This window comes from Ixodes scapularis, unplaced genomic scaffold (assembly GCF_016920785.2).
Source record: "Ixodes scapularis isolate PalLabHiFi unplaced genomic scaffold, ASM1692078v2 ptg000320l_1___fragment_1__unscaffolded, whole genome shotgun sequence".
In the NCBI taxonomy this organism is placed as follows: Eukaryota; Metazoa; Arthropoda; class Arachnida; order Ixodida; family Ixodidae; genus Ixodes; species Ixodes scapularis.
The window spans coordinates 1,228,808-1,256,208 of record NW_024609961.1 but is presented as its reverse complement, the minus strand read 5'-3'; the positions used below and the strand labels follow the sequence as shown (position 1 = coordinate 1,256,208).

The following is a 27,401-nucleotide window of genomic DNA, read 5'->3' as shown; positions in this document are numbered from 1 at the left end:
GCTCATTTCGTGACCCTATAACTTGCTCCTCTGACAGGTTTGAAAGAGTTTTAAAAAATAGTGCTGCAAACAAAAAAGGGGGCTACAGTGCGCAGAGAGACCTTTATTACAAGATGAAGACACCAATACTCGATGAAAAACAGACACTGAGCTCATGCTTGTATGTGGCCGTCCTCGTCGCTTTGTCCGAGTTCCTGCTCTTTGGCGAATCCAAGGAACACCTGTTTCGTTGTAAAACAAACAGGGGGTCAGAAAGGTTTGAAAAAAAAATTGCGGTGGCTTAGCTCGGCTATGCCACAGGATATACGTAGCGTGAAAATATGCGCACAAAATGAGAGGCGCTATCAAGCGGCTCCGTTGCGGCGTCGGACTAGGCTACTGCGCAACAGAGGCGCACTGCTGGGCACGCGGCGGCGCCAGTGCATCTGCCGCGGCTATGACGTAACTTCTCTGGAATGTGCAGACCGGCGAGGCGCGCGCGGTGGCGGCGGCTCCGGCGCGCCAGCTGTGCGCCGTGTGACGTCACTGCTCCTCGCGCTTGCGCAGCACGGCTCTTTGAAAGCCACACGAAACTGCTCAACTTCGGCCAGTGTAGCTCACGCTACAAAAGGAAGCACCCCTAGCAGCACATTTCCTCGGCTCATACTTGGGGCAGTTCGGCGCAAGCTTGGAACAGAATTGAGCCAACTTGGCTCTAGCTCGCGACAGTCTGGGCCAAGCCTGGGCCGAGAAGTGTGCTATTTGGGACAGGACTTCTGAATTGATCCAGTCATAGTATAGCATAACTCTCAAAATTGTCATGCAATCACTACCCAGAACGACTGAACGTCCCTTTAGTTTTTTTGTGGTACGGACTGGTCGGCGAGGTAAGAATGCTCAGAATGATGCGCAGAAAGTTGGGGCACAAGCGGGCTGGTCATTGTCGAACATAATTTACTGAAACCCCGAGATTAGGGAGAACGAGGGATAGCTATGTGTTTTAGACTTCTGTGACGTGTCGTCCCCTGGTTTTCCCTATGATGCCTTCATGAGCGGTTTGCTTAGGGTGGAGACATCTGGCCCTTTTGTCCCAGACATTTATTTTTCTTTTGTGTTCAGAAGCGTGTGAAACAGCGCGTCCATGCGCGCGTTTGTGGCGCTGACTGTGCCATGGCGACATTTTGTTTTCGTCGATGTCTTTGTATTTTACCCGTGAGCGCGTGCTGTCGGCATCGGGTTACAAAAGGTGGCATCATGCACCTAAACAGAAGGAGATTGAGGCATCTTAGTTTTCCCTAGTCTCGACGTTTTAGTCAATTATAAAACAATGGTTCTGTTTTATGGAATTTTATACTTCGTGCTCTCCCGTAACATCGAAGACACTAGTTAAAGGGCAACTCCGCTCAATTCCGAAAAATTTAGGGTTCCATGTGATTCACATTCACAAAGTAATACTCAACAACTCTACGTCTTCGGATTCGCGAAATGTGGAATAATATTTGTGTAATCCTAATTTAAACATCAGCAGATACCGAAACCGAAACTTCGGTTGCGTCAGGCAACATTGGTCTCGGGTCGTCACAGTCATGAGCACCTCACGTCGAACCACGTGGTCTTGTGACGTTCGGGAGGGAGCGAGAAACAGGACACGCGACGCGGGCAGGTCCTTTTTTTTTCTTTTTTTTTTGGACGCGGGCAGGTCGCTTTGCATGGCGTGGACGGTGATGGCCCGGGGGAGAGGGGGAGGGGGAGAAGACGAAAGAGGAGAAGGGGAGCGGAGAAAGAGACCGATAAGCGCGCAGGGCAGCGGTGATCACGTGAACGCCCGGTCAGCCAACACCGGGAGGAGAAACTCATGACGTCATCGTTAAACTTCGCTCTCAAAAGTAAAAACAAGCAAAACGTGCGAATGAAGTATGCATGCCTCTGACGTAGTGGTTCAACGTTAGCCGCTCCAACTCCGTGGCATTGACTGCGCTGATGATTGCGCCTCGCGCCGCACGCTAGAGTTGGCAGATTTCGGCGACTTGGCTCGCTTGAAGGTTCGCTGGCCAGTTTATTAAATATATAGACGGAATTAGATCGTAATATTTGACATGGGGTCTTCCTATATGATACTGAAGAGGGCTACATAGTTTTCTAAATATCAAAAATGAAGCGGAGTTGCCCTTTAAGCATCAATCTCCCAAGAAGAGTACGCTCGGCGCGTTGTGCGGGGGATTTTAAGAGTTACCGACTGCCCAGTTATCGCAATTACTGTGAGGAAACCTGTCCAAGACCGGTTGAAATTATTCGCGACATATTGAATTCTGCATGATGGCAAATAAGTCCAGTACGTTTTTTTTTTTTTTTTTTTTTTTTAACAAATTGTTTATTGTTTATTCTTATTTTTCAGTGACCCACCAACAGCTTGACGCCTCCTTAGTGGTGCACTTATTCCTTCAGAAATGCAACGCTAAACACGATAAAAGCGAAACGTTAGGAAAAAACAATAGCCTCAACACACTGTCGAAATTTACGCTTTTCATCAAATATATCAAGGCTAGCATTCGAACAAATCTGTTCTAAATGGTTATAAGTCAGTTGTAGGCGTGTCATGGGTGCAGCATGGTAAAAGTCGATAGGATAAAACAAAGTATAAAGTCTACTTGACTGACGAGGAACGTGCAAATAGATGTGACTGAGTAGCTCTGGGGAATCAATTATACCATTTACAATCTTATACAATAATGTCATTTCACGAATTGTTCTCCTGTTGTGCAACGAGTCTAACTTCACGAGTCCACAAATCCTCTCAGAACTATAGAAATAATTCGGTTGAAAATAACTATCAAACAAAACACGAACAAACCTACGTTGAACACTCTCAATTAAACCTGAATTTGTCACTCCAATACAGTTCCAAACAACTGAGGCATATTCAACACGACTACGCACCAGTGAAGAAAACAAATGTAAAATACAAAGTGGTTTAGAAAATTGCGTGTCACTCGTGTAATGGCTTCCAGCACTCTAAAGGAAGCATTCGTAATTGTGGTCACGTGATGGTTGAAATTAATTGCAGGATTCATAAAAACGCCTAGATCACGGATGACCTCAACGCGAGTAATATTGGTGGAATCTAATACACAGGGAAAACTGAGATTTTCACGCTTCCTAGAAAAGGACATAACTTTCGTCTTTGACTCATTTAAGAGTAGGTCATTTGAAAAACACCACGCCGAAATAGAATCTATATCGCGCTGAAGACATTCACAATCGTCAACCGTTTTAACCACTGTAAACAACTTAATATCATCAGCAAATAACAAAAACCGCATGTGTTTAATACAGGAAGTTAGATAATTTACAAAAACTAAAAACAGCAAAGGACCGAGGTTACTGCCTTGAGGAACCCCAGAAGTAGATAAAAAAGGAGCCGATAATCGGCCGGATACTCGCACAAAGTTCAGCCGATGAGATAAGTAACTATCGAGGAGAGGACAGAACTTAAGGGACCCCGAAGGAAAAATCCATCAATGTAACCCTGTTTGGCAGTCAGTGTTTTCTAGTGGACCGCTGACTGTGCCTGACTGTACGTCAAGCATGTCTGATTGGCCAACAAGTTACTCTGACCGACAGTCAAACTCCAGTCAGACTCTGCTTGTCGGCTTTCTGATGGTTTCCTGGTGGCAGTCGGCCGCCGCGAAATTCCATCAGGATGTCTTGGTGGCGATTCTGACTGTACATCGATTGTCTCTGATTGTACGTCAAATCTATGATTACGAAAAGTAATCTATGCACGAGAAAACGATTTCGGGACGTGAGCCCATAAAACCGCTGACGTTAGATATTTGACACGCAACCGACCGACAACCTTGATCAGAAGCCCGCCGAAGCGCCGAAAACGACACTTCGCGACTTCGCTTCGCCCATAGAGGATTCGCCGCTTCTCCGAGCTTTCATGAACGATCGCTCTCGACTCGTTTTGTTTGCCCGCTTGCTCCAACCTGTTGGTCCTGCCAGGGTTCTACAATGTCTTATGTTTTAGTAGAATTTCTACCCGACAAGACCCAGCCTGTTGTGAGTTCCGACGATGTAAGGGACTTGAGCGGTGTAGTTGAAGACGACAAGGTGTACCAGGTCTACTGGGCCGGTGACGCGCGAACAAAAGGATCGTTCTACGACGCAAAAGTACTCTACATGGCAGGTGAGTAGAACTGAAGTACGGCGAGTGATATACGAGTGCTTTGCATAACATGCTGACGGCTTAACTGCATTTGCAGCCGAAGCATCTCGTATAAAATGATTAGTGAAATCGAGTTTCAACAACCGCGCCATAGCGTAGCGGTTAGGGTGTGCGATTTGTACGCAAGTGGTCGCGGGTTCGAATCCGCGGTTGTCCTGCTTTTTTTTTCTTTTTTTTTTCTCAAAAATTTTGTTTTATCGAGGCATTTGGCGATATTTATGAGTGTGTATAGCTTTACTCTTATATAAATGCTGCCCTTGTTTATGAAAATCCCTTGGCAGTGGCAGTCAGACGTCATCTGATGGACCATTAGATGACGTCTGATGGTCCATCACGTTCCACCAAGGCTGCTGACTGGCAGTCAGTGTCCCAAATTACGTACCTTGATGGAATTTTCAATAGGGACAGACCGTAACTACAGAGTTTACTCAACAGTAATCGGTGATTAACTTTGTTAAAAGCTTTGCTCATATCAAAGCAGACTGCATCCGCTTGTCCTGCGCTATGGACAGATGGTACAATCTGATGTAGGAAGGAACACAGGTTTGTTTCTGTGCAGCGGCCTTTCATGAAACCATGTTGCTCAGGAATAATCTTCCGACAAAAATATGCGTAAAGGCGGGTGTGCAAAACAATTTCCTAAACTTTAGAAAAACTACAAAGGAGGGAGACTGGCCTATAGTTGTTAACCATGGATCGATCACCCGATTTATGCAATGGAACAACAACAGAGCACTTCCAAGCGGTAGGAAATGTTTCAGATGCAAGTGATAAGTTAAAGATATGAACCAAAACTGGACAAAGGAGTAAAGCACAACCTTTTACTATGAAGCTGGGAATTCCATCTATTCCCGTAGATAACTTTGGTTTCAATTTTTTTATTGCCTCCATGACTTCAGATTCATTAATTGCAGCAACAGTCAAAAAATCCGTGCAGTTGATATTCGAACTAGGCATTAGGCCATTATTTGTACTGAAAGAAGCACTAAAGTGGCACGCAAAAATATTAGCGACATCAACAGGGTCAGAGACGCAATCCTCATTACCTCGCAATGTGATCGTGGTAACAGTCTCTCTGATGCTCTCTTTGACAAACTTCCACATACACTGTGGCTGTGTGCTGAATGACTGCTCGGCGATGTCAGCATGTTGTTGTTTATCTCGCTTAAACAATTGTTTCGCCTCTGCACGACATTGACTAAATCTCGTGTACCAAACGACATTGCCAGTTTTTTTGTACAGGCGATGATAGTGTAGCTTGCGCCTTAAGCAATGACTTAGTTCATTCGAGGACCATATGGGATAGTCACTTTTATGAGACACCCTCTTTGGTATAAAGAGTCGCATGCTTTCCTGGACAATAGTCGAAAGTGTGGAAGTTGATGATTCAACACACTGATCAGCTAGAACACTACTCCAGTCATAGTCCCGAAGATACTGATACAATGAATAGTAATCACCGTTGGGGTAGGAAAACCATGATTGTGAATGGAAAATTTGCTTGGCAAGTGGGAAGAAGAATAGTTAACTAGAGTTCGTTCTCGCAAATTATGCTGAACGTTGAGCATGCGAGACTCACCTGTTCCAAGGTCGTCTGGCTGAAGCTGAATTCTTCTATGGAAAACTTGACCTTGGCTGTAACCGCAGAAACAAGCGATGTATTGGATGTAAGATAATGAACTGCTACTTAGTTACAGTGTTCACTACCCGGGAGCGAGTGCCGCTACAGTCGGTGACAGCTTAAGAACGTGCGTGTTTTGAGCACCTTCTAATGTGTCCCAAGCTCGTGTGAGAGCAGCATTAGTCGACAAAAACGCCAAAGTCTGAATCACGGAGCTAGAAGGGAGAACATCGCATTTCCTAAGCTGCCAGATGCTATCGAGGAAACGGCTGCACTGTTATCATTACAAATGCAATAATATATTTCCATACAAAACTAAACGAAGGGAAAGCACATAAAAATACATTTCTGAGACATATTTACTATATTTACCTACAAACTACTCCGTGCAAAACGTCGTTAATCACGTTTCCGTGATTAACACAGAAACCTAAGTAATATCTCTAAAAGATATCAATATTCCACGTCAATATTTAAAAAATATATATATATTCATCTTTAATATTTTTTTTTTAAATTTTACCGAACTCCTTGCTATAACTTGAAATAACTTGTAATCGCGAAATGTTCAGTAGCATAAGACCTCCTTCTGAGAAAAACAAATACAAACCTTCACTCGATGTGAGCTAGCTTAGAAATTACAGAGAAGACGCAAGCGATCTGGTAAACTTTCAACATTGTAAAACCCAAGACTGCTGTAAAACCCGAGACTGTTGTCCCCTTTCTTCTTCTTTTTTGTGTCCTAAGTCTCGGGTTTTACAATGTTCTTAGCATGTCTTTGTTATAGGGGCTTTGCCGCATGACGTCGGCTCCAAAGATATATGTTTTAACTCTTTAGAGTGTTTCTATGTGAGCTTATACAATAATGGTGCGAATCATATTCTTGTACTTCTCTAAACATATATATGACAGCCCTTTTTTTGGGAGGAACACTCAGCTGTATATGCCCGCCGTAGCTAATATTTCCCAGATACGGTACCTAAATTAAGTTCCTTGTGGCGTGCGCATTACCTAGGTTTCACTATCGTACTTGCACAGCGTACATTCCCCATAAATTCACGCACGCAGTGATAATTTTTTTTTTCATTTTACAGTAGGGCTATAATATGTACATGGAATATTTAAAATTGCAATAAATTCTTTTTGGACAAAACAAACTGCAAAAACACATTAAGAAAACACGTTTTAAACACGCATTCACAAACTATTTTGCAGCACACAATTTTGAGCAAACTTTGTAAGATATAGAAAAATATGCATCTTGAGGTCACTTCCCGAATACATAAATAAAATTTGCACAACCGGCTATGTTTTGTTATGAATGTGAAAGTTCATTTTATTCTTTAAACTCCTCTTTAGAGTCTGCAATAACACTGACTAACTTGTGATGGGAAAACATTAGATAATTTACAATTTCGCGAAGAAAAAAGGAATCGAAACATTTCACTGAAAGCAAGCCGACACGACTTCGTTTCAGGTTTTCTACTACACAATTCCGAAGGTTATAAACGTTACCCAGGACATTCATGTTAAACTTTAAAACATTTTATTCAGAAGCAAGCCAGTTTTACTGCGTAGAGGTAACTTCTAGAAGTTACTTCTACGCTAGACGTAACTTCTGACGTCATTACATTAATTTATTACTTTTATTACTTTATTTAAGATTCACAAAAACAAAACTGTCCCATATTGAGAATTCTCTAGGCATAAGCAATTTTCAAAGTTTGTGTCGCGCAGGTTTCTATGTAGACTTGCGGCCTGCTTGCATATAACGAATTCCATAGGTGGGAAGCCTGAATGCCCTTCACAGGTTTCCCCGCTGTCCAATCTGCTTGCTTTGCCGTACGAAACTCACTAGCCTGCACCGCAGAAATGTCGAACATGCAGACATTTGCGACTTTTTCACGGAGCACCTCCACGCGGTCTTTGGCCTTAAGAATCGTTGGTCCGAGCGAAGATCTTAGGTTAGTCAGCGTTGAGTGATGTTTAAGAGCACCACCCATTCAGTCACTGGCACTCTTTCCATGTCCGGCGGCCGAGAAGACCCACCTTACCGAAGAGTACGGTTTCCGCGACAATTCGCGCTATAGGGACCGAGTTTTGACGAAAATTATACCAGACCAAAATTATATCAGAAAAATTGGAATTAGTGATTGTCAAAATAATCTTGTATTGCCTCTGTGGGCAGAAGGGCATGTGATGCGTCAAGCGTTGTACCATCGCTGATAACGGCAAAGCTTCGCGTGCCTTCCGTGGAGATGGCCACGCGTGCGACGATAAATAATTGAGGGGTTTTTGTTTCAATGAAAGCTCTACGCTTCGGATAGATAAATAAGAGTCCAATTTTGGCGAAATAAAATTGGAACGTCACTCTCTTCGTTGGTAGAGAGGTACTTGTGTCAACGTATAAGTTCTTGTTGAACGTCACGAACGTAAGAATACCTTACATACTTCTCGCCCCAAGGTTAAAGCTCTCGCAGAAAGGCGAGAGTGTCCATCACTCTTTTTAATGAGCTCCCCAGTTTCCCACAATGCGAAAAAGACGTCCTACTCCTCGTCAAGATGAAGCGGCTCCAACGAGATGGTCTGCATCCTGGGGCACTTTTCGCAATCGCGTAGACTACAGTCGGCTTGTTGACCAGTGCTGAGGCCGAGGCGCTTAAGGTCGTACTTGGTAAACGCCTTCCCTGGGGAATTCTAGATTGCCGTTAGAAGCAACCGAAAATTTTCGCAATAAATGCAGGCACACACCTCGTGCTCGGGACTTTTTTTACCTATTTTAGCCCCAAGGCATACAAATTTGAGATGCCGAGTTCACGATGAGGACTGTCCTTCCTGAACAGCTGGAAGGCTTCTTTTCTGAGCGGGTCATAAACCTTTTCGCGATTTTGTTCTTTTTGTCATTGATGACGGCTATGATGACGTCCTTTTTGCTTGGGCTCTGGACAAAGCGTGCGAGGTCGTCGTGCGTGTAGCACTCAAGTGCAACCCTCACGTCTTTGGCATTCGCCTTTTTCCCTATGTAGGGATTGGGGGTTGTCCATGTGCCTCCTTTCCGCTTCAGTCTCCTTGTTACAGCTATCATGCAGGGAGTCTCTTCCGACACCAGACGCAGTATTAATTTCTTGGAGATTTTTTGTTGCAGAAGTGCGTACAATCGATTGGGCTCCTGATGGGAGCTGGATGGATTCAGTGCTTCGAGGAAAGGTTCGAACCACTCCGCATGGTGCTTACAACGGTCATCAGGGCTTTCATAGCGTAAACACTAAACAGCTTTCTTCTAAACGAAGGACTCACTAAACATAATTTCTTCGTGTATGCTGCGGCCCTCATCTTTTTTTTTTTTAATGGCTTTACATGGTTTTTGGTGGAGTTACTAAGGGACTAACAGAAACAAGTTTTGATTCACTCCGAGAACAATTTCATCCGAATCCATGAAAGAAGAGTCAAATGTTCTCAAGTTCTGGAGTGAAGCAATCTAATTTTGAATGCATCCGAAGCAATGCTTGCATAGAAGGTCAGATGTTTTTGCAGTTAGTGGAGCCACTAGTTTTTCTAACCCCAGTTTGTTGAGCTCCTCAACGGGCACAAGGTGCTTGCTGCCGTGCATTTTTTTCCTTGTGTCTTCGTAGATAGCCTACACAAGAAAATCGGACGGTGCTAAATCTGTTGGCCATGAGTAAATTTCCTGCTGGGTTCAAAAATAAACGATATTCTTTGATACACTTCATAAAATGACCGTCTTCGATGACATGTTCTCTCCAAATGCTCATGTAAGAGTTTCTGAATGCCTCTCTCCAGGCTCCAAAAGTTTGGTTAGCGAGGTGAAACCGAAACAGCATAAAAACGTGTTAGTGGTTCCCAACTTTTATCTGTATTCATTCTATGTCTGTACTTTAAAATGGTAAGCCATGTTTGTTTTCCATCTCACAATGTTGAACACTAAAATAGCAACCACCAGGATACTACTTCCCTAGCCTTGTTTTTAGGGTGACTGACTTTTCTTGCGTGCGCGCTTCAGTTTCAAGGCGATCTGCTATCCATACAATTCGCAACCGCAGGCAGCAGTGGCGTACGCTGACACTTCATAGAAGATCAGAAAAGGGGGCGGGAGGGGGAAGAGTCCTTAGGAGGCAATGAGAAAAGGAAAGATTAAACGAAGCTTGGGACAGTATTATGACATTCTGAGAAGCGTATGCCATCGCAAACGAGCTGGTCAGGAAGCGTCATAATCTAACACCTTGAGATTAGGAAGTTGGTCGGTTCTCGTATCTTTGCGGGTGCTTGGCGGAGGATACTTGTTTTTGAAAGCGTGTCTAGTGCTGTAGGGGTTTAGCCTGTCAAGCCACGTCTGGTCAAATCTCGAAAAATTTCATGTTCTCTTTCCTTGCACGTCTCGTGTTTTGGTGTGGCTAATAAACTTAGCTGTTCTTGAGATTTTGTATTGTGTTGTCGGTTCTTTTTTATTGCTCCTAGCACCAAGGTTTCCAGTAATTACGACTTCCTACGCTCTGCATTAGGGCAGCACTGTCGTACAGACCATGTCGGTTCTAGGGAATATCTCTTTGGAGACGACGTCGTGCGACAAAGCCCCTATAACGAAGACAAGTTAGCTTGATCAATTAGAGTGAAGGTTTGTTGTCGCTTTTCCAAATTGGAGATCATATGCTACTCAATATTTTGCCATCGCAAGTTAGTTCAAGATACTTCAAGGAGTTAAGGAAAATTTAAAAGAAACAAAAGATGAAGGTCTTTTTTAAACAACGACATGCACTTTTTTTGCTTTTAGATTACGTTTCTGCATTGATAACAAAACTACAATGACGGCTCAGCAAATCTGTATATATTCATAAGCTGCATTTGAAGACGCACATTTGGATATGATTTGCGGTGCTTTGCATACAGTATTTTTGTTGATAAACAAATTGTGAAGGTGTTACTAAAGCGGTTTTTTGTGTGTGTGTTTGGTCATTATCTTTACCATTTAAATATAATAGTAAAAATTTTAATATTCCGTGTGCATGTTTTAAACTGTGTATAAAATAAACGAAAAATAATTAACTACGTGTCTGCTTTTGTGTGACAATGGCGGCTGTGCAAATTACAATAGCGAAATCTCGACATCGCTTGCGCCTCGAGCTTCTTAATTTTATCTCTGGGAAAAATTTAGCTGCGGCATTCCCATATAGCTGAAGGTTCCTCCCAAGAACATGGCTTTTACATATATTTCTTACTGAATTATAAAAAAAATATGACCCGGGAAGTCATTGTACATTCTGACCTTTTAGTTCATTGACGCCTTAAGCAATTTAGGTTTATGATCATACACGAAGTCTAGAGATTACCTGCGGAAAAGGCTCCTGCATAAAAAAAATTAAATGTAATGATTTTTGGTCCTTAAAAAAAAACAAAAAAATCCTCCCCTAGAAAAAGATTGTTTTTATAGGACGTGAGTAGAACACGTGTTGTGAGCTTTCCCCGAAAAACATAACTTTTTTTGCCAAATATGTCCATCTCGACACAGACATGATTTTGAGTTAAGAGTACTTCTGGTATTTCGGCATGTCGACCCGAATAATCGCACGCGCATGTCACAAAACAACCACCCATAAATAGCGAGAAACAAAAAATTCGCGCAATATTTACGTTGCGAGACCTATTTTCGAGAAAGAAGCGATTTCAAAACGTGCCCCTGTTTCGGCCCGTCGTCCGGAATTTAAAGTACGAAACAGAAGCACGTCGTTATTCGCTCTTCCTCGCGTGAGTTGAAACATGGTGGCGCCAGTGTGCAGGGAGCCCTTGAACACTTCAGGTCCTGCACGAGACTTTGGGTTTTCCAGCATTTGCAGGATCAAATTTACAAGTTGTCTTCGTGGAAGCGTCGCTTATGGCGCTGTAAAACGTAATTCACTCTTATGAATATGATGAACGAATGAAGCGCAAAAAATTTAGTTAATATTCTCGGACCGGAAGTGCGCCAGGGTTACTCGAGAGATCGAGCCACTGAGTTTGTCGCCAAATAAAAAAGTGAAAGCAGTTTACAACTCCCTGTAACGCCGAATTAGAGCGCAGCTCTTGAGGAGGAGGAGGGAAGGGTACTGGGAGGGGTGAAGCGACCTGGGGGGTCACGTGACCTTGGGGGGTCGTGACCTTGAGGGGTCACGTGACGATGCCGATGATGTCATTAGTGACGTCACTGATGCCGTCATCAGTGACGATGATGATGCGGACTTCGATGACGTCATCAGCGATGATGACGATGCGGATGTCGGTGACGTCATCAGTGACGTCACTGATGACGTCATCCATGATGATGACAATGACGATGCGAATGCCGTTGACGTCATCCATGATGATGACAATGACGATGCGAATGCCGTTGACGTCATCAGTGACGTCACTGGTGACGTCATCAGTGATGATGACGATGGCGATGCGGATGCCGGTGAGGTCATCAGTGACGTCACTGATGACGTCATCAGTGATGATGACGACGATGCGGATGCCGGTAACATCATCTGGGAGGTCACGTGACCTCGGCGGGGGGTCACGTGACCCTGGGGGTGGTCACGTGACCTCGGGGGTGTCACGTGACCTCAGGGGGGTCACGTGACCTCTGGGGAGGGGTCACGTGACCTTGGGATGACCTTGGGGGTCATGTGACCTTGGGGTGACCTTGGTTACGCCGACGCCAACGGCGACGGCGACGCCGCTCAAGCCGGGAACGGGCCCCTAAGAGCTGCGCTCTAAAAAGGGGGGAGAATACTCAAAATGACTCTTGCGACCTAAATATAGCGCTAGAATGATTTTGCTTTCGGGGAAAGTTTGTTTTGTGGCGTAATTATTCAACCGTATGTACTCGAGTAACAGAGGCGCACTGCTTACGAACAAAGCCCGTGAGTCCGCTTTTCCGCAAAGCACTCGAGTAGCCAATCACCGCGACTGACAGACTAATGCCAGCGACTTACGGGTCAGAGATAACGTCCTCATGTGAAAATGCCCTCTGAGCAGATTGTTTTGTTCCGGAGTCTGGACCCCGTTATGCGGCTACATTGTTTCGCTATTTTTTTTTTTTACGCTGAACTGCGATGGTTGGTGGTATGCGTTTTTCTTATGAAAGTAGACGCGAGAACCTTGTTCATGAGGGGTGCTCTTCTTATCCGAGCGTCTGTTTGCGTTATATCTTTCTGCTCATATATGCAATCATTCTTGTATCTTTTGCATTTTGCATTATTAGTTATATACCTATCAATATTGGTGTTATCGGGAAGATGCCGATCACTACGTTCTTTTTGGAAGCTTTTTGTTTATTGCATTTTTTTTTGTTTATTTATGTACCTATGTGAACTGTAAGGAACGAGTGTCTCGTCAGGACTCTTAGCCTTTTACACTAGCCCCTCCTTCGTACCCTATCCGAAAAGCAAAACCAACTAAAAAATGAATAGTCATATAAATATAAAATACGGTATCTAGGCACTTTAAACACTATCTATGGGCACTTCAATGTCTCTTTAACATGTTTTCTACTTCACTTCTATAGTCGTTGGGCTTCAACCAGTAAAGGAAAAAAACTCTCAAAACGTTTCTTTTTTTAATTTCTTTTGTTTAAAGTTGGGGCAACTGGAACACGGCCGGGGAACTTACCGTCATCCATGGCCACGAACACGTTGGCAAGCGAAGTTACGCCGGCCTGGGGAATGTCGTACGTGAGCCTGTCTTGGAATCCCTCCCGGAGCTTGGCCATCGGGAAGACGTCCTTGATGTACGTCTTCAGGTTGCCCAGGTTCTTCTCCCAGGCGCCGTCTCGCCGCTGCATCTTAATGTCCAGCGTGTATCCGGCTCCGTACCTGTTCTTCAGGTGCTGGGTCGAGCCGAGGCACCTGCACGGGTTGCACACTGTTCGTGCTCTCGTGTCGTACTAGACGGCTCAACCTAGGTTCACAAACTTGCATTGCGTTGCCTCCTTCTAATTAAAACAGAAATCTAGCTGCACCTCCAGTTACTTAAATGCAATACAAATATTTTCAACGGATGCAATTAGAGCAAGTTGAGAAACAGGATATTGCTGAGTGACGCGCAGACAAAAACTGCAAGGCCGCGTCGGTGACTCTCAAGGCCCGTTCACACTCTTGCGACCGAGTACGACTGAGAGAGACGAGATCTCTTACAACTTCTTAAATGTTTCTAGAATGAGTCAGTCAGTCAGTAAAACGTTTATTATTTGGCCGAAAAAAAAGAAAGAGAAAGGAGAGAATGCAGCGGTGGCCGGACGCCTGGCTGCTAGGCCGTAAGGGAAGTCACATATGCGCTTGCAGTCCCGCCTCGAACACGAAGTCGAGGAGGGTCCGCAGCACACGCTTACGTGCACCCTCTGTTCCTGGAGGGTGCGTCCAGCTTTCGAGCTGGATGATTTCGAGTGGCCGGTGGCGGGATCGTATTGCTGCCAGGTCCGGGCAGGACCAGGCAATGGTGGGCGAAGGTAGCCCAGGCTCCGAGTTTGCAGCGCTGGCACAAGCGCCGAGGACTTGTTTTGGCTCCATGTTGCTATTCGTGCTGGATCGACCGTTGTGTCCGTTCTGATGCGCAGAAGGAGGACTCTTGCTCGACGACCCAACCCCGACGGAAGAGGGTCCGGGTCCTCGGGCAGAAGTTCCTCGAGCCGAATGCGACATTCGTTTCTGATGAGAGTGCGGTGCTCGTCCGGGTCCAGTTCCGCGTGATCGTTGAGGGCGGTGGACTGGCGGTTGTAGGTTCGGAGACAAGAAGCGCGATCACGCTGCGTCGCGTATCCGTGTTCTGATTGATGTGAGGGACTAGTATCCTCGCCCGAGAGGAAGAGTGCGGCACGGGCGATTCGATGAGCCTCTTCATTTCCAGGAATCCCGGCGTGGCCAGGTACCCATTCGATCTTGACGTGAACTCCCTGGCCACGAAGTTGCGAAGCGAGGTTTTTAATTTTTCGCACTAGCTTTGAAGGGCTGGCTCTAGGAGACACACTGACACTGTGGCGCCATCTATGCGGTGACCCTAGAACTGCATTTCACAAAAGCGAAGGTTTTGCGGGATTTCCGAGGTCAAATGTGCGTAATACCCATAGAAAGGCTCGTTTATAACATTGACAAAAGTTTTTCGAGCCAAAAAAAGAAAGGATATTGCGCGAGAAATAAAAAAAAAATATGCCGGACCGCCGAGTTTACACTGCTTCCCAATAGATGGCGCCAGTGTGTTTTCTGGTTTAAGAAGTTTTAAGGTGGTGGTGAATACGTTTATTTAAGGAAAAAAAATATATATATATATATATCTCTGGAGACTCGAAGTTTTCATGACGCGGTGGCCTCAAGGCTTGGCATCGTCTCCTCGGTTAAAGGTGTTAGATGGAGTTTCCCAGGTCTCCCTCAGAAATATACTCTAAGAGAGATCTGAGGATCGTGGTCTTGCGTGAGGTGTCGCCCACTGGGTGCGTCCAGTCCTGCAGTTTTGAAGGTCTTTCGTCATTCGCCATCTTACTGAAGATGAGTGTTCTGAGGGTGGAGAGGGCCACACATTCCCAGAGTATGTGTTTAAGTCTGGGAATGGATTCCTCGGCTTGACACCGCTGGCATCTGGGGTCGGGAGGGACAGCGTAGGGTTGTTGTTTCTTAAGTCTTGCCAGGTCCATTTGGTATCTGAACCTGAGTGTGACTGCTCCTCCTGTGCGTATGCGGCGGAGGATCACCGGTTCTTTTCTCTTGAATTCTTCCCTTGGGAGAGGATGTTGTTCTGGGGTCCATGATCTTGCCAGAAGATGTTTTCGTGTCTTCTGGGCTAACCTGAGTTCCTCCCTTGGATCGTATGGGGGAAGCTCAGAGTCTTGTTGCTGTGGTGTTGAGCCTGCCGTAGAGGACTGAGACAACAGGGACGGTTGTGTGAGATTCCTCATCGCCTGCTGTGCAGCCTCATGGGCTAGCTCGTTGCCCGAAATGCCTTCGTGCCCGGGAGTCCACTTGACATTAATTTGAATTTTCTTGGATCTGTATAGTGAGATCGCGAAGGCGAAGATAGCGTCAATGGTGGGGCTAGAAGAGGACCCGTATTTCTTGAGTTCTCTGATGGTGTCTTGCGAGTCGGTATAGACGATTAGCTGTTGTTCGTCTTGTAGATGGGGTACTGCCCCTCGGATGGCTTGCAACACCGCCTCCCGTTCGGCGAAGCCCGGCGTGTGGTGGCCTCGAGGGTTACCTTGAGTCTCTGTCCAGGTCGCATTCCCTTGGATGTATGTGGCTGCTGTTGCCCAAACCATAGAGGAGATGCTGGCGTCCACATAGGCGATCATGTTTTTTTCGTCCTCAACAAGCTTAGCCAGCTCCTTCTTGTGCATGCGAGCGTAGTGTTCTCGTCTTTTCTTGTGCCGCGCAGCGTCCATGTTTCTTGGGAGAGGTTTGCACCCGTGAGTTACGTCAATGAGTTCCCACGGCGCTTTGCTCAGCGATATGGGGGCCTCTTCTTGTATCTCGATTCCCATGTACTTAGCAATTTTTCTTTCCTCGGTTGTATGTTGTAGACGGGATAGTTGAGCCTCCTTCTGTTGGTTCATAAGGTCTGTGAGTTCTGGGAGGAAGATGCACTTGCTTACTTCCTCTGCCGAAGTGTGGCGTGGGAGCCCGAGGATGGCTTTTCTTGCTCCGTTGATCATGCTTTTAAATCTGGAAAGATGGGTTTTCGTGAGCCGGTAGAATCTCGCCGCATAGGCTATTTTGGATACTAGCACAGCAGTCACGAGTTTTTTGGCTGTTTTTTTCCCCAGCTCCTCCCATTTTCGTGGATATTCTTCGGACGAGATTGATACCTTGTTTCCATTTCTTGGAGATCTCGGCCAGCCAAGCTTTGCTTATTCTTGGCTTGTACCCAAAGTTAATTCCAAGGATTTTAACGGAGTCTGCTTTTTGGACTGGGTCTCCAGCAAAGGTAAGACCTAGGTTTTTGTTGTCTTGATTGCGGCCGTAGATGGTATATTTAGTTTTTTCTGGCGATGGGAACATTCCCACATCAGCAAGATATTCTTCAATGGTGTCGAGTCCCTTCTGCAAGGCGACAACTTGGGCTTCGGGAGGCCCTTGATGCGTCCAGATCGTGATATCATCTGCGTAAATCGTCGCACTGAGGTTGGGTATTTTATAAAGTTTCCAGAGGAGTGGTGCCATAACGATGTTGAAAAGTGTAGGTGACAACACTGCGCCCTGAGGAACTCCAATGTTATTTTCTTGAAGGGTTCCTTCTCCACACTCTTTGTCATATCCAGCTCGGATTTTGTAGACCCGTCCCGAGAGAAATGATTTCACAAAGTCTAGTTGTTTACCCGTGAGGTCTTGCTGCTCCATCTTGCCAATGACTGATTGATGGGGGACAGAATCGAAAGCCTTCTTTATATCGATAGATACAATCGCTCGCAGTTGTTTTTTTCCTGGGTGCATGTCCACGACGTCTGTGTATATCATCTGCAGACTGTCCTGTATGCACAAGTTCGGTCTAAATCCGGTTTGCGTTGGATGAAAGATGCCGAGGGTTTCAGCGTTGTGCTGAATCCGTGCGAGTACCATTCTTTCCATAAGTTTTCCCATGATTGAGGTCAAGAAAATAGGTCGGACGTTTTTGGGGTCAGTTGCTGGCTTCCCTGGTTTAGGTATTGGTGTGACCAGGGACACCTTCCATTCTTCGGGAAGTTGCCCGCTTTCCCAGATTTCGTTAAACCATTTGAGGATAACAAGACGGGTGGCCAGGGGTGCGTTTCTGAGCATGGGCGCTGTAATTCCGTCTTCTCCAGGTGCACTCTTGCTTCTGCACTGTTGTATCGCCGCTCCGAGTTCCCACTCTGTGAACGGGAAGTCTTCCGGCTTGTCTGCAGGTCCCGAATGGGTTGAGTGGTAAATGATTTCCTCCGGTTTCGTTGGGGGTTGTGGAAAGAAGATGTCTCCCAATTTGTTGAGAATTTCTTCAGTTTTTTCATTGGAGAGAAGTGCGATGACGGGGACAGGGCTGACTCCTTTCTTTTTTCCTGACATGGAGTTGAATGTCTTCCACACGTCTCTAAGGTTGGTTTTCTCGTCGAAGGACTCGCAATACCCTAGCCATCTGTCGATGGATAATTTGTTTGCGTATTTGCTTGCTTCTTCCGTTAAACGGTTGACCTTGTCTAGGTGTTTTTTCTCTTTCCCTTGTCGGTACTTTTCTAAGGCTCTGGTCCTTTTGTCCCATAATGCGAGGAGATGGTAGTCTGGTTCTGGCGTGTCTTCATAGACTTGCCTTACTTCTGTGGCAATCTTTGTAGCTGTTGCGAGTAGTGCGGTGATTTGACATGGTTCCAAGACATCTCCTTGTTCTTTGAGGTTCTGCCTATATTTGTCCCAGATTATTGTTCTCGTTGGCCTTTTTTGCTTAAGATTATAGCCTCCAATGGCGACGTCCATAATGATGGGGAAGTGGTCGCTGCCCCAAGCGTCCTGCGTCATATCCCAGCTTATCTTGCGAGCTGTTGTCGGTGTGGCCAGGGTGACGTCGATTATGGTGTCTAACTGACAGCTAGTTAGAGAGTGTCTCGTTGGTCTAGTAACATCGTTGATGAGTTCGAGACCTCCGGCTTCTATTGCTTCCATAAGTTCTTTGGTCCTGCGGTTTTGCTGTAGATTAGCCCAGTCCTCGATTCTGGCATTGAGATCCCCTCCCATGATGAGGTAATCGTCTGGATATTGATCCTTGAGATAATTAAGCCATGAGTGATCATATGGTTTCGAGGGACAGGCGTATGCAGATGCAATCGTTAGTCTTCTTTGAGTGGTCTGGAGTGCGACTCGTACTGCTACCACCTCTTGGTAGTCAGTGCACCAGTTCTCTGTATTTATGACAATGAAGGCTAACTTTTGACTGATAAACACATTAACCTGAGCCTTCACCTCCTTTTCCCCATCACTGTTACGTCGCCCCGTAGGAACGGCGCGTTTTATTGCTGGGTTTGCTATCTTGTGGTAGCCAGAGAGTTCAATTTCATCAGTGCGTGTTTCTTGCAAGAGTAATATGTCGAACTTGTAGTCCTCAATTCTCTTAAGTAGTTCGGCTTTCCTTCTTGAGAGGCTGCGACAGTTCCATTGTAGAACTCTCAGAGGTGCTTCTTTTGTTCTTTTAGTGGGCATGTTGGGGTAGTGTCGTATTCATCCCTAGCTTCTGCATTACGAATTGTTGAAACTGCTGTGTTTCTCGCATCTGCTGTTGCATCAGGTGTATCTGTCGGAGGACGGTTTCCCAATCGCTTGGGCTTGCGTTCTGTGTAGGGATAAGTTGAGGTTGGGGTTCCTCTTCTGTTGTTGGTACGCTGCAGACAATCTCCTGCCTGGAGGTGTCGCGTTCTTGTTCTTTCTTTTCGCGGGCTGCCTTGCGCGCTTCCATAGTTTCCTGAATGCGTTTTGTTATGACTGCCTTTCTCGCTTCCCTGTTTTTATTGTCTTCTTCTTCTTTCCTTTTGTACTTGGCAAGTTCCGCTTCAAGTTGAAGAATCATGGACTTGCCTGATTTGGCCTCTGCTTCAATGGCTCGGATTTCCTCTTGCCATGATTTTAGTTTGTCGTTTTCATCTCTGTGGTATCCCTTCTTGTTTCGGTGGTGTAGGGCATGTGCGTAGTCGCCAGGCCTCCTGCTGCTGCTACGGCGGTGCTCTGAAGTCGACCGATTGTGAGACACCTTCTTTGGTTTGTGCGAGAGGCTTCTTGATGTTTCTCGAGCCGACGGCTGCTGTGATGCGCGGCTCGCGCTCCTGCTTCTTCCTCTGCCTGGAGTAGAATTTGGGAGTTCAGGGTATTCTGTTATTGTGACTTCCGGGGGTCGACTCTCAGCTGTGGCTCCGCCTTTTCCTCCTGTCCCCTGGCTGCCATTGCTTTTCATTCCTATGGCTTTAGCTTGAAGTAGCTTGTTGGCTTTCAGGCGTGCTGGGCAGTTGGGATCTGTTGCTATGTGGGCGGACGAGCGGCAGTTGGCACAGTACTTGCGTTCGCATACGTGTCTTTCAAGGGTAATGCACCCGCAGTCTTGACACCTTGCTTTTCGTGTGCATACATTTTCTTTGTGTCCCTGGCCTTGGCATCTTCGGCACACCATGGTCATCGGTATGTAAAGAGTTACTCTTTTAACCATCCCATGATAGAGAACTTGCCGTGGTGGCCTTGTTCCAGAGAAGGTGACGAGCGCTAAACCTCGACTTCCAAAAGGTCTTGCGTGCAAAACTTCGTGTGTTCTGCAGACGATTGTTTCAAAAAGTTCTTGCGGTGATTCCGTCGGGTCGGTCTCGTGGACCACACCTCGGCAAGTATTTTCGAGCATCGTTTCGTGTGCCACCTACTCCACGGTCTTGTCGGGGGCTCTGATGGACGTTATTGCCAGTAGCGGTGCCACAAGTTTTCTGTCGTATACTTTGACGGATATTGTATTCGCCGCCTTATTGGAGCGAATCGATGGTCTTTGTAGTGGCGTGCATGTTTTGGGATTTAAGCTTAGCTTCGGGTAGAAATTTCTTTCTACCACAGCTGTCGGTATTCCCGCTAGATCGTAAGGTTCCTTCGAGCGATATACAACGTTGAAAGAATCTTTTTTTTTTGCTTCAGTTGAGGGTTAGCTGCCGCGGCTTCTAGAAAACTTGAGAGATTTCTACTCGCCTCTTGTTTCTTGCGCCTACCATAGACCACTGTCTGCCAGTTTATGGGATGCTCGGCGTCGTTGGTTTCTTCTTCGGCTCTTGAATTGCTGGTGTCCATGATGTTGTCGGTCCTTAGTTCCGAACATGCAGACTGATTCGTGCAAATGCTGCTCGTGCTGGGTCGTCTCGATCTCTTCGAGGCGGTGTCTTCTCGGTCGTCAGCTGCCGGTGTGGTGTCCGCTGCACGTCGGCGGTTCTGCTTAACCGTCGGCTCACTCTGCAATGCCGGTTTCATGTACCGGTGTTCGGCAAAAATCACCTATGCTTCTTCGTTAGCGTCAGGAATGTTGTGTACGATTCCTTGGTCAGAGTAGGCTTCGGGAAGTTGAACGAGTACAGTTTGGGTCGGCGCCGAGGCCGCATGGCTCGGTGAGGCCATGTCGCCAATGCCGCGCCAAGCCCGTCCCTAGACTTAGCTTTCAGCTCGCTTGCCGTTCTCAAAAGGGGGTCGAAGACACGAAGAAAATCCGTCCTCTCTGTGAGAGTACTCACTTGGCTTGTTCCTTGGGTGGTTAGGAACATCAAGAAATCATTCCCGTGTCAAAATGATCCGTTGGCAGGTAAAAAGATGAGCGTGCGTTCGTCGTGTGCGCGCGGAGCGCAGCCTAACAACAAGCCGCCATTTGAAGTTTTCAGAAGTTTTAAGGAACCCAGGTTTAAGAGGTCGCAAGCAGTCGCAAGAGTGTGAACGGGCCTTAAGGCAAAGCGCCGGCCTGCGGATCCCCAGGTGACGGGTTCGAATCCCGGCAGAGGTGCCCGCAATTCGCCGGAGGCTTATTGCAAAGAAGGAGCCGTGTAACCTAGCTTTCAGTTACATGTCAAACTACCTCCGGTGCTCTAAATTAACCCTCAGTCCCCTGCTGGAACGTTCCAGATACCCGTCATTAGATCGACCCGTACAACGCCAGTAATTAATAAAAACTGAAAAAAAAAGCAGACCGCGCATTTGTTTCTTTACTACGTGAAGAAAGCGGACCTGACGTAACACATCTACGTAATTTCACCCCATTAAACCTCCCATCACCGTCAGGTAAAATGATGCTACACGAGCTAGGTTAATTTGTATCATTCTACTACTACTACCAAAATACTGGATACACGCGTATCTTAAACAGCAGTTAAGTGTAGCCGAGGTCAGACTTAACTGTCGTTCAGGATGCCCGTGGAGCTAGAGTTTAAGACGTTAAATACACCAGTCGGAGACGCGATCCAGCTGCAGCGCCTGGACAATCTCCACCTACCGTAGCCAACCTACGCATACACCTACCTCAGTGCACCTCGGACCATGATGCCCACTTTGGTGCAGAGGGCGTCCGCTTCCTCCATGGAGTGCGTGGTGAGCAGCGCCCCCCGGTCGCCCCCCTGGGGGAACGTCGAGCATATGGTATCCCAGAGGAAGCGTTTGGACTGGGGGTCCATGCCTGTCGACGGCTCGTCCAGCAGCACGACGCGTGGCTTGCACAACATGCTGATGGCGTAGCTCAGCTGCGATTAGGCAAACCTCTCTCATCAAAGGCAACGAGTGGTGCACCATTGTGTGTCTCGTGAAAAACTGGTCTTTGCGATGCGCATTCTTCGTATGAAGCACTCGCGACAACTTCGTGCGTGTGTGGAGTGAGCGTCTGCAGCGCTCTTCCGCTGGAACGGGTGCAAACGCAGCAGAAAAACACAACAAAAAAGTGGCAGCAGGAAAAAAAAACTTCTTTGAAAACGAAGATTAGATCAAGGCACAATATTTTGCTTCACAAACAGCCAACCCGCTGAATGCCCGCTGAGAAGCAGGTGAACGCATTTTACAGCGAAGCTGTACATCACTCGTTGGTCGGGTTTCTTCGTGTCCGTTGACAGAACTGTAGTCGACTATTAAAATAGTCGACAGAAACGAATCGCTTGCGTGTTATCACAGTTCTTATGCGAATTATATCTTATCATGTTGTTTTGACACTTGGGGATAAGCGCGTAGCGTTCCCCGCCTGCGTTTTGCGGTAAAGATTGCTTTTGCGTAAGTTGCCGCGGCAAGGGCGGAGTATGAAGTAAGGAGTGATGTCACTAGTCCCGCTAACAACGCGAAGCGCGTAGCGCTCCCCGCATGCGTTTCGCGGTAAAGATTTAGGTTTCATAACCTGCTGCGGCAGCGTACAAAGTCTTTCATATATAAAAGAAAAAAGTTTTGATACAGTGCGTTTACTTTTCTTTCGTCAATCATTTGGTACAGATCCTTTTGGTGTTTACAAATATGAACTGCCGCTTGCGTCTTAAGCGACTTCCGGTCACGCCGTTTGTGCAAGCCTGTTGAGCTTGCTATTCTACCAGTCCATAAATGATACACGTACATAAATGACCGCGTAGCATCAATGCTTCACGGACAACAAAGTTTGAGATTTGACGAGGGCCTTCGTCTCTACAATATTACATCCTGGAGGAGCCAAGTTGGTTTACAAGAATACTCGAAACATTTTAACAGATCTCGCACTCCTTCGTTCTTTTGGCGTTCACCTGGAGAATTGGTGGTTAAACGTGTCATCTACTTTTCAAGCAGCGGTGATAAGGGGGCCTTCGTTCATTCTATTTAAAAAACGGAAGTTCTCTGGGACGTCAAAGACTGGAGCAACACCTGGTGAAGTTTACTATAGAAAACGTGACTACAGTGCAGTGGGCAATCGTTGCCGGAGATACTCCAGCTTTGCTGTCCAACCATCTTCACAGCGTAGATTTTTAATATCAGTTTTAGAGTGGATCGCGTCTTTTCATTTCTGTAATATTTTGGCAGAGCTCGTATCTTGTCTCCCAAAATCGATATCAGTCATTTACTTTGGTTTGAATTTTGACCTAAGTTTTCCTTTAAAGGTGGACACTATATTTTGTTTTATATTATGTGTAATTTAAAACCGAAGCTACAAGCACGAGCGTGTAACCATTTGATGTTACCCTGAACGACGCTAGCACTGCAGAAGCGCGCGTGCTTGGCAGGGACGCTAAAAGCAGACTTGTACGTAATCCGTTGCAAATAACGAAATTACTTGTAATCCCTTACATTTATCAGTAATTTAGCAACGGAATAATTACATATTTTCTAGAGTAATTTTGAAGTAATTCCCTTACATTTTTGACGTAACGAATTCCTTGTAATCCGTTATATTTTTTTTTGTCAGCTCCAGCCCCCCCCCCCTTCCCATTCTAAATAAAGATTTTTTTTTTCATTTTTGTAAAGTCGAGTGCAGTGACACTGTCACGCGAATCGACCAGCGCAAAGATAGGCTTGGCACTCCTTCGTTCCGCAAAGCCTTTTTTTGCAACACCAAGCCCCGGAATCTATCTTTCTTTTAGACCCTAACATCAATGTCAAAAAATCCAAATAAACAATTCTTCAAAAAAAAAAAAGAAAAAAAAAGGGGGGAAGGTTAAGCTATTTCCGCTTTTTTTTTTTTTAGTCCTTTTGTTTTTTCTTTGCGATCGAAGACGGGGAGAGGAGGACACCAAGTGATTGTGCGCCTCTTCGAGAAGCTCGAGGGGGTAAGTGCACTAAAAAGAATTAACAATGTCCTTCTCGGTTATAGTGACTACGACCATGTACATAATGTCACAACACGAGGCAACGCTCCGTGTACCCAGAGCTGGCCAAATTACTCATATTTTGTAATTAAATTACATTACTAATTACTTTGCTGAAAATTGCTGAAATGTAATTAAATTACATTACAAATTACCACAGCCAGAAAGTAATTACCATTACAAATTACTTTTAAAAGTAATGACATTACTTTCGCATTACTTTTGTATACTTTTAAATATAGAGGAGCTATTGATAATTTCCTTTTACAGATAACTTTATTTACATTATTTACACAGTTCATGGCACACAGCTAGAACTCTCTGTTGCATGTTTACCGATGGACAGAGGAATGCACGCCACTGATCCGTTTCCCACCCCAACCCGGACAACTATTTTTGGAGATGACTGAGGGCCCTACGCGGATTATCTCTGGGAGGGGGAGAACAATTGTCATTGTTTGCAAAATCGCGTCGAGGGCCGTTCCACCAGGGGCCTTAGTTCGACCCTCTTCCACTCCTTCGTTTCCCGAGAATGTCGAGCAGAAAAGCTCGAATGGAAGGCACTTACCAGCCCTATTTCTCACAGTGGAAGATAACACAGAGAGGGTACGCAGTATGCATCAGACAAAGTAAGCGGAAACTTTCAAGAGGGGCCAGAAAACGTCGAATGAAAAACCGCAAAACAGGTAGAGAATCGCGCTGAGCGGGTTTTCACAGTTCAAGAGAGTCGCAGAAAATGTCTAGCTGATAGCGGGCGCGAGAGTCGCACCAGCCGCATTAGCATCAGCAACATAGCGGCGGCCAAAGAGCGTTTTTTGGAAAGGTGTAGAGGAAAAAGAAAAAGTAAAATAAAAAAGCGCTCTTGTGTATTGTGGACACAAAAAATATGCTTGGTGCGAAAAAGTAATTAGGTAATTTAATTACAATTACCGTCGCTGGAGTAATTCACTACATTACTAAATTACCTGCTACAAAAAGTAATGAATTACATTACTAATTACTGGAACAAGTAATTAAATTACTGCAATTTCATTACAGTAATTGCATTACTGCCAGCTCTGCGTGTACCCTACCCTTTTTGTGAGTCAGCTTTTTGCGAGCACTTAGAAAATGGCAATAGTCTTCCTTTCTTTTTCTTCCTGTTTTGCCCCAGCAGGACGCATCTTATCTCAAGCAGATATTTTTACAAATAAAACATAATGGTGGCTGACCTAGACTTGATATTCTTAGGGTGCCTTCATCCCTAGATATTCTGGGCTTGAGGATAGAGTGAAATTCGCGAGTGGGGCCATAGCGCGGTTTACTTAGTACTCTACCCTTTGCTGCCCGTGGCATCAGTGGACGTCTATCTGGAGAACACCGGAGTAAACTGCAGTCGGTTCGTGCTCCATGCGTTTTTGAACGGCACCAAGGTGCACACGGCAAACATGCGTTTACATTTCCTTGTTTTAACCGACGTTCTAATTAATTGTTGTTATGAGTGTCCTTCTTTTTCTTTTATTACTTATATTTATATACTGGAAACTTTTTTTTATTCACCAACGTCTCAAGTGAGGCTCAAACTGTTCAGAACCAAAGGAAGAAGAATATCGAGACAAACCTTATTTATTATGTAATTATCACCTTACTGTTACAACTATGTTTTGCTATTGATGACTTCCACAGCTTCGCGATTTAGACAATAAAGAATTTTAGTAGATTGGTCCGATAACAATATCCGATACTTCGCCGCCGTCTTTGCGTATGCATCATATCGTTATCGGGTACCGTTATCGCGGGTAATGGAGGTATCGGAAGGATCTACTAAATCTCTCGAATAGCAGGCAACGGCTGCAACGACGAAGCTTTGCTCTACATCCGAGGTAGATAGTACTTCCCTTGCTTCGCTAAAAAAGCTCAATGCAGAGCATGAACCATTCGTGAGGAACAATAAGGCACTCCCATCCAGTGCCTCAGCTCAAATGGTGTTCAGCGTAGCAGTCGACATATTGAGTAAGAAATAACGCGAAATGTCTGACGAGACTTTCGAGAGCCAGCTGTTGCACAAAATACTCAACGTCATTAAATGGAACAGGTGGCAACAATAAGAACTTTAATAGCCCTCTTCCCTTTGTTCCTTACTTGTGGGCAATAACGTTAAAAGTAACGCCACGAAAGTAACGGATTACTTTTTGGGGTAACGGTCAGTTACTTTCATGGGAGGGTAATTGTAATTGTAATAAATTACAATTTAGCCTTGAGTAATTGTAAATGTAATTCCTTACTATTTTTCAGTAACGTGTACAAGTCTGGCTAAAAGTATGCAGCTTACTGTTGTAAATTCTGTTGTGCTCGCAGTGGAGGTCAAACGAAGCATAGGATCGGTGGATATGCGTTGCACTTATTGAAATATAATTCAAGTTGATTTCCTCGTACTGGTTCGGTATGAAGACGAAGACGTAAACCAAGATGCAGATGCCCTTTGTTGTGTACGCTTAATCTTTCTGCTGGCGGGGTGCAGAGGTAGGAACTAGTGCACACCGTATCACAATGGTAAGCAAGGGGAGACAATTCCTATACCCCTTGCGCAATTAAGTTTGGTTCGACAGGTGGCGCCATCTTATGCGGGATTTTTGCAACTCGGAGACGGCCCGCGGCCGCAATCATTGGAGCCGATCTCGAGCTCGAACGTCCGAATGCCTTGCCGAACTCTGACGCAGACCTCGTGTCCAATCGATCGGTGCTTAGGCTTTCCCAAAGTTACCCATTTTGGCCACCAGACACGCTGACTAGCAGCTGACCAAAGCGCATCCTGTTCACTGCCATAAGTTTTTTGCTCAGGGAGTAAGCACCACGTAAAAATGTCATCTTCAGTTAACTCTAGGGCAAAAAAGCGGGGCCCAAGCATATAGCAATGACATCCATGATTCTCAACCGTAGAGTCGGAGACGAACGGACGATACGGGGACAAACGCATACGTCTCCGGTTTAAATCATGTGTAACATTAACCAGCTCGCCTGCTTAAAACTTGTGTCTTCAATGCAGCGATGACATGGCAAAGAAACATTCGTTTCGATTATGACTTTTCGTTCTAGAAAAGCGGGACATACCATACATACGAATTAGTGTCACTATTTAAGTGTTCCTGAAGTCAGATAGGTATTCATTTTACGGCTTTGTCTTAATGAAGCCAAAACCTTGCATAGTGCACCTGTTTGTAATCCGCCGCAAGAGCGATGTGCCCTACATAGTTGTAGTGCGTCGGAACTTAAGGCATAAAGATATTAATGTCCATAACAAGTACAGGCGGTGAGGTTTGGTAGAA

The 27,401-nt window shown here is 45.6% G+C and overlaps 2 protein-coding genes and 1 pseudogene across 2 annotated transcripts in view; 1 reads left to right on the top strand and 2 right to left on the bottom strand.

The window, feature by feature from the left end:
- LOC120842794 overlaps positions 1–27,401 on the top strand; it is a 133,808-nt pseudogene that overhangs the window by 52,356 nt on the left and 54,051 nt on the right.
- The window catches only part of LOC8050788 (cholesterol transporter ABCA5), a 154,627-nt gene continuing 127,360 nt past the window's right edge, over positions 135–27,401 (bottom strand). The window contains exons 27-30 of the mRNA XM_042287791.1: positions 21,812–22,029; positions 13,473–13,708; positions 5,787–5,842; positions 135–221 (exon numbers count right to left, since the gene is read on the bottom strand). Of these exons, the coding sequence (XP_042143725.1) occupies positions 153–221; positions 5,787–5,842; positions 13,473–13,708; positions 21,812–22,029 (579 nt within the window). The 3' untranslated portion in view covers positions 135–152. The remainder of the gene's footprint in view (positions 222–5,786; positions 5,843–13,472; positions 13,709–21,811; positions 22,030–27,401) is intronic.
- Positions 15,138–16,275, bottom strand: LOC115331178. The gene has a single exon (XM_029993267.4). The coding sequence runs from the start codon at positions 16,228–16,230 to the stop codon at positions 15,199–15,201; it is 1,032 nt and encodes a 343-aa protein (XP_029849127.2). The 5' UTR covers positions 16,231–16,275; the 3' UTR covers positions 15,138–15,198.

What these genes read in the sequence shown, in the direction of transcription:
- LOC115331178 (XM_029993267.4), bottom strand. Translation starts at nt 16,230, where the DNA reads ATGGACGCTGCGCGGCACAAGAAAAGACGAGAACACTACGCTCGCATG.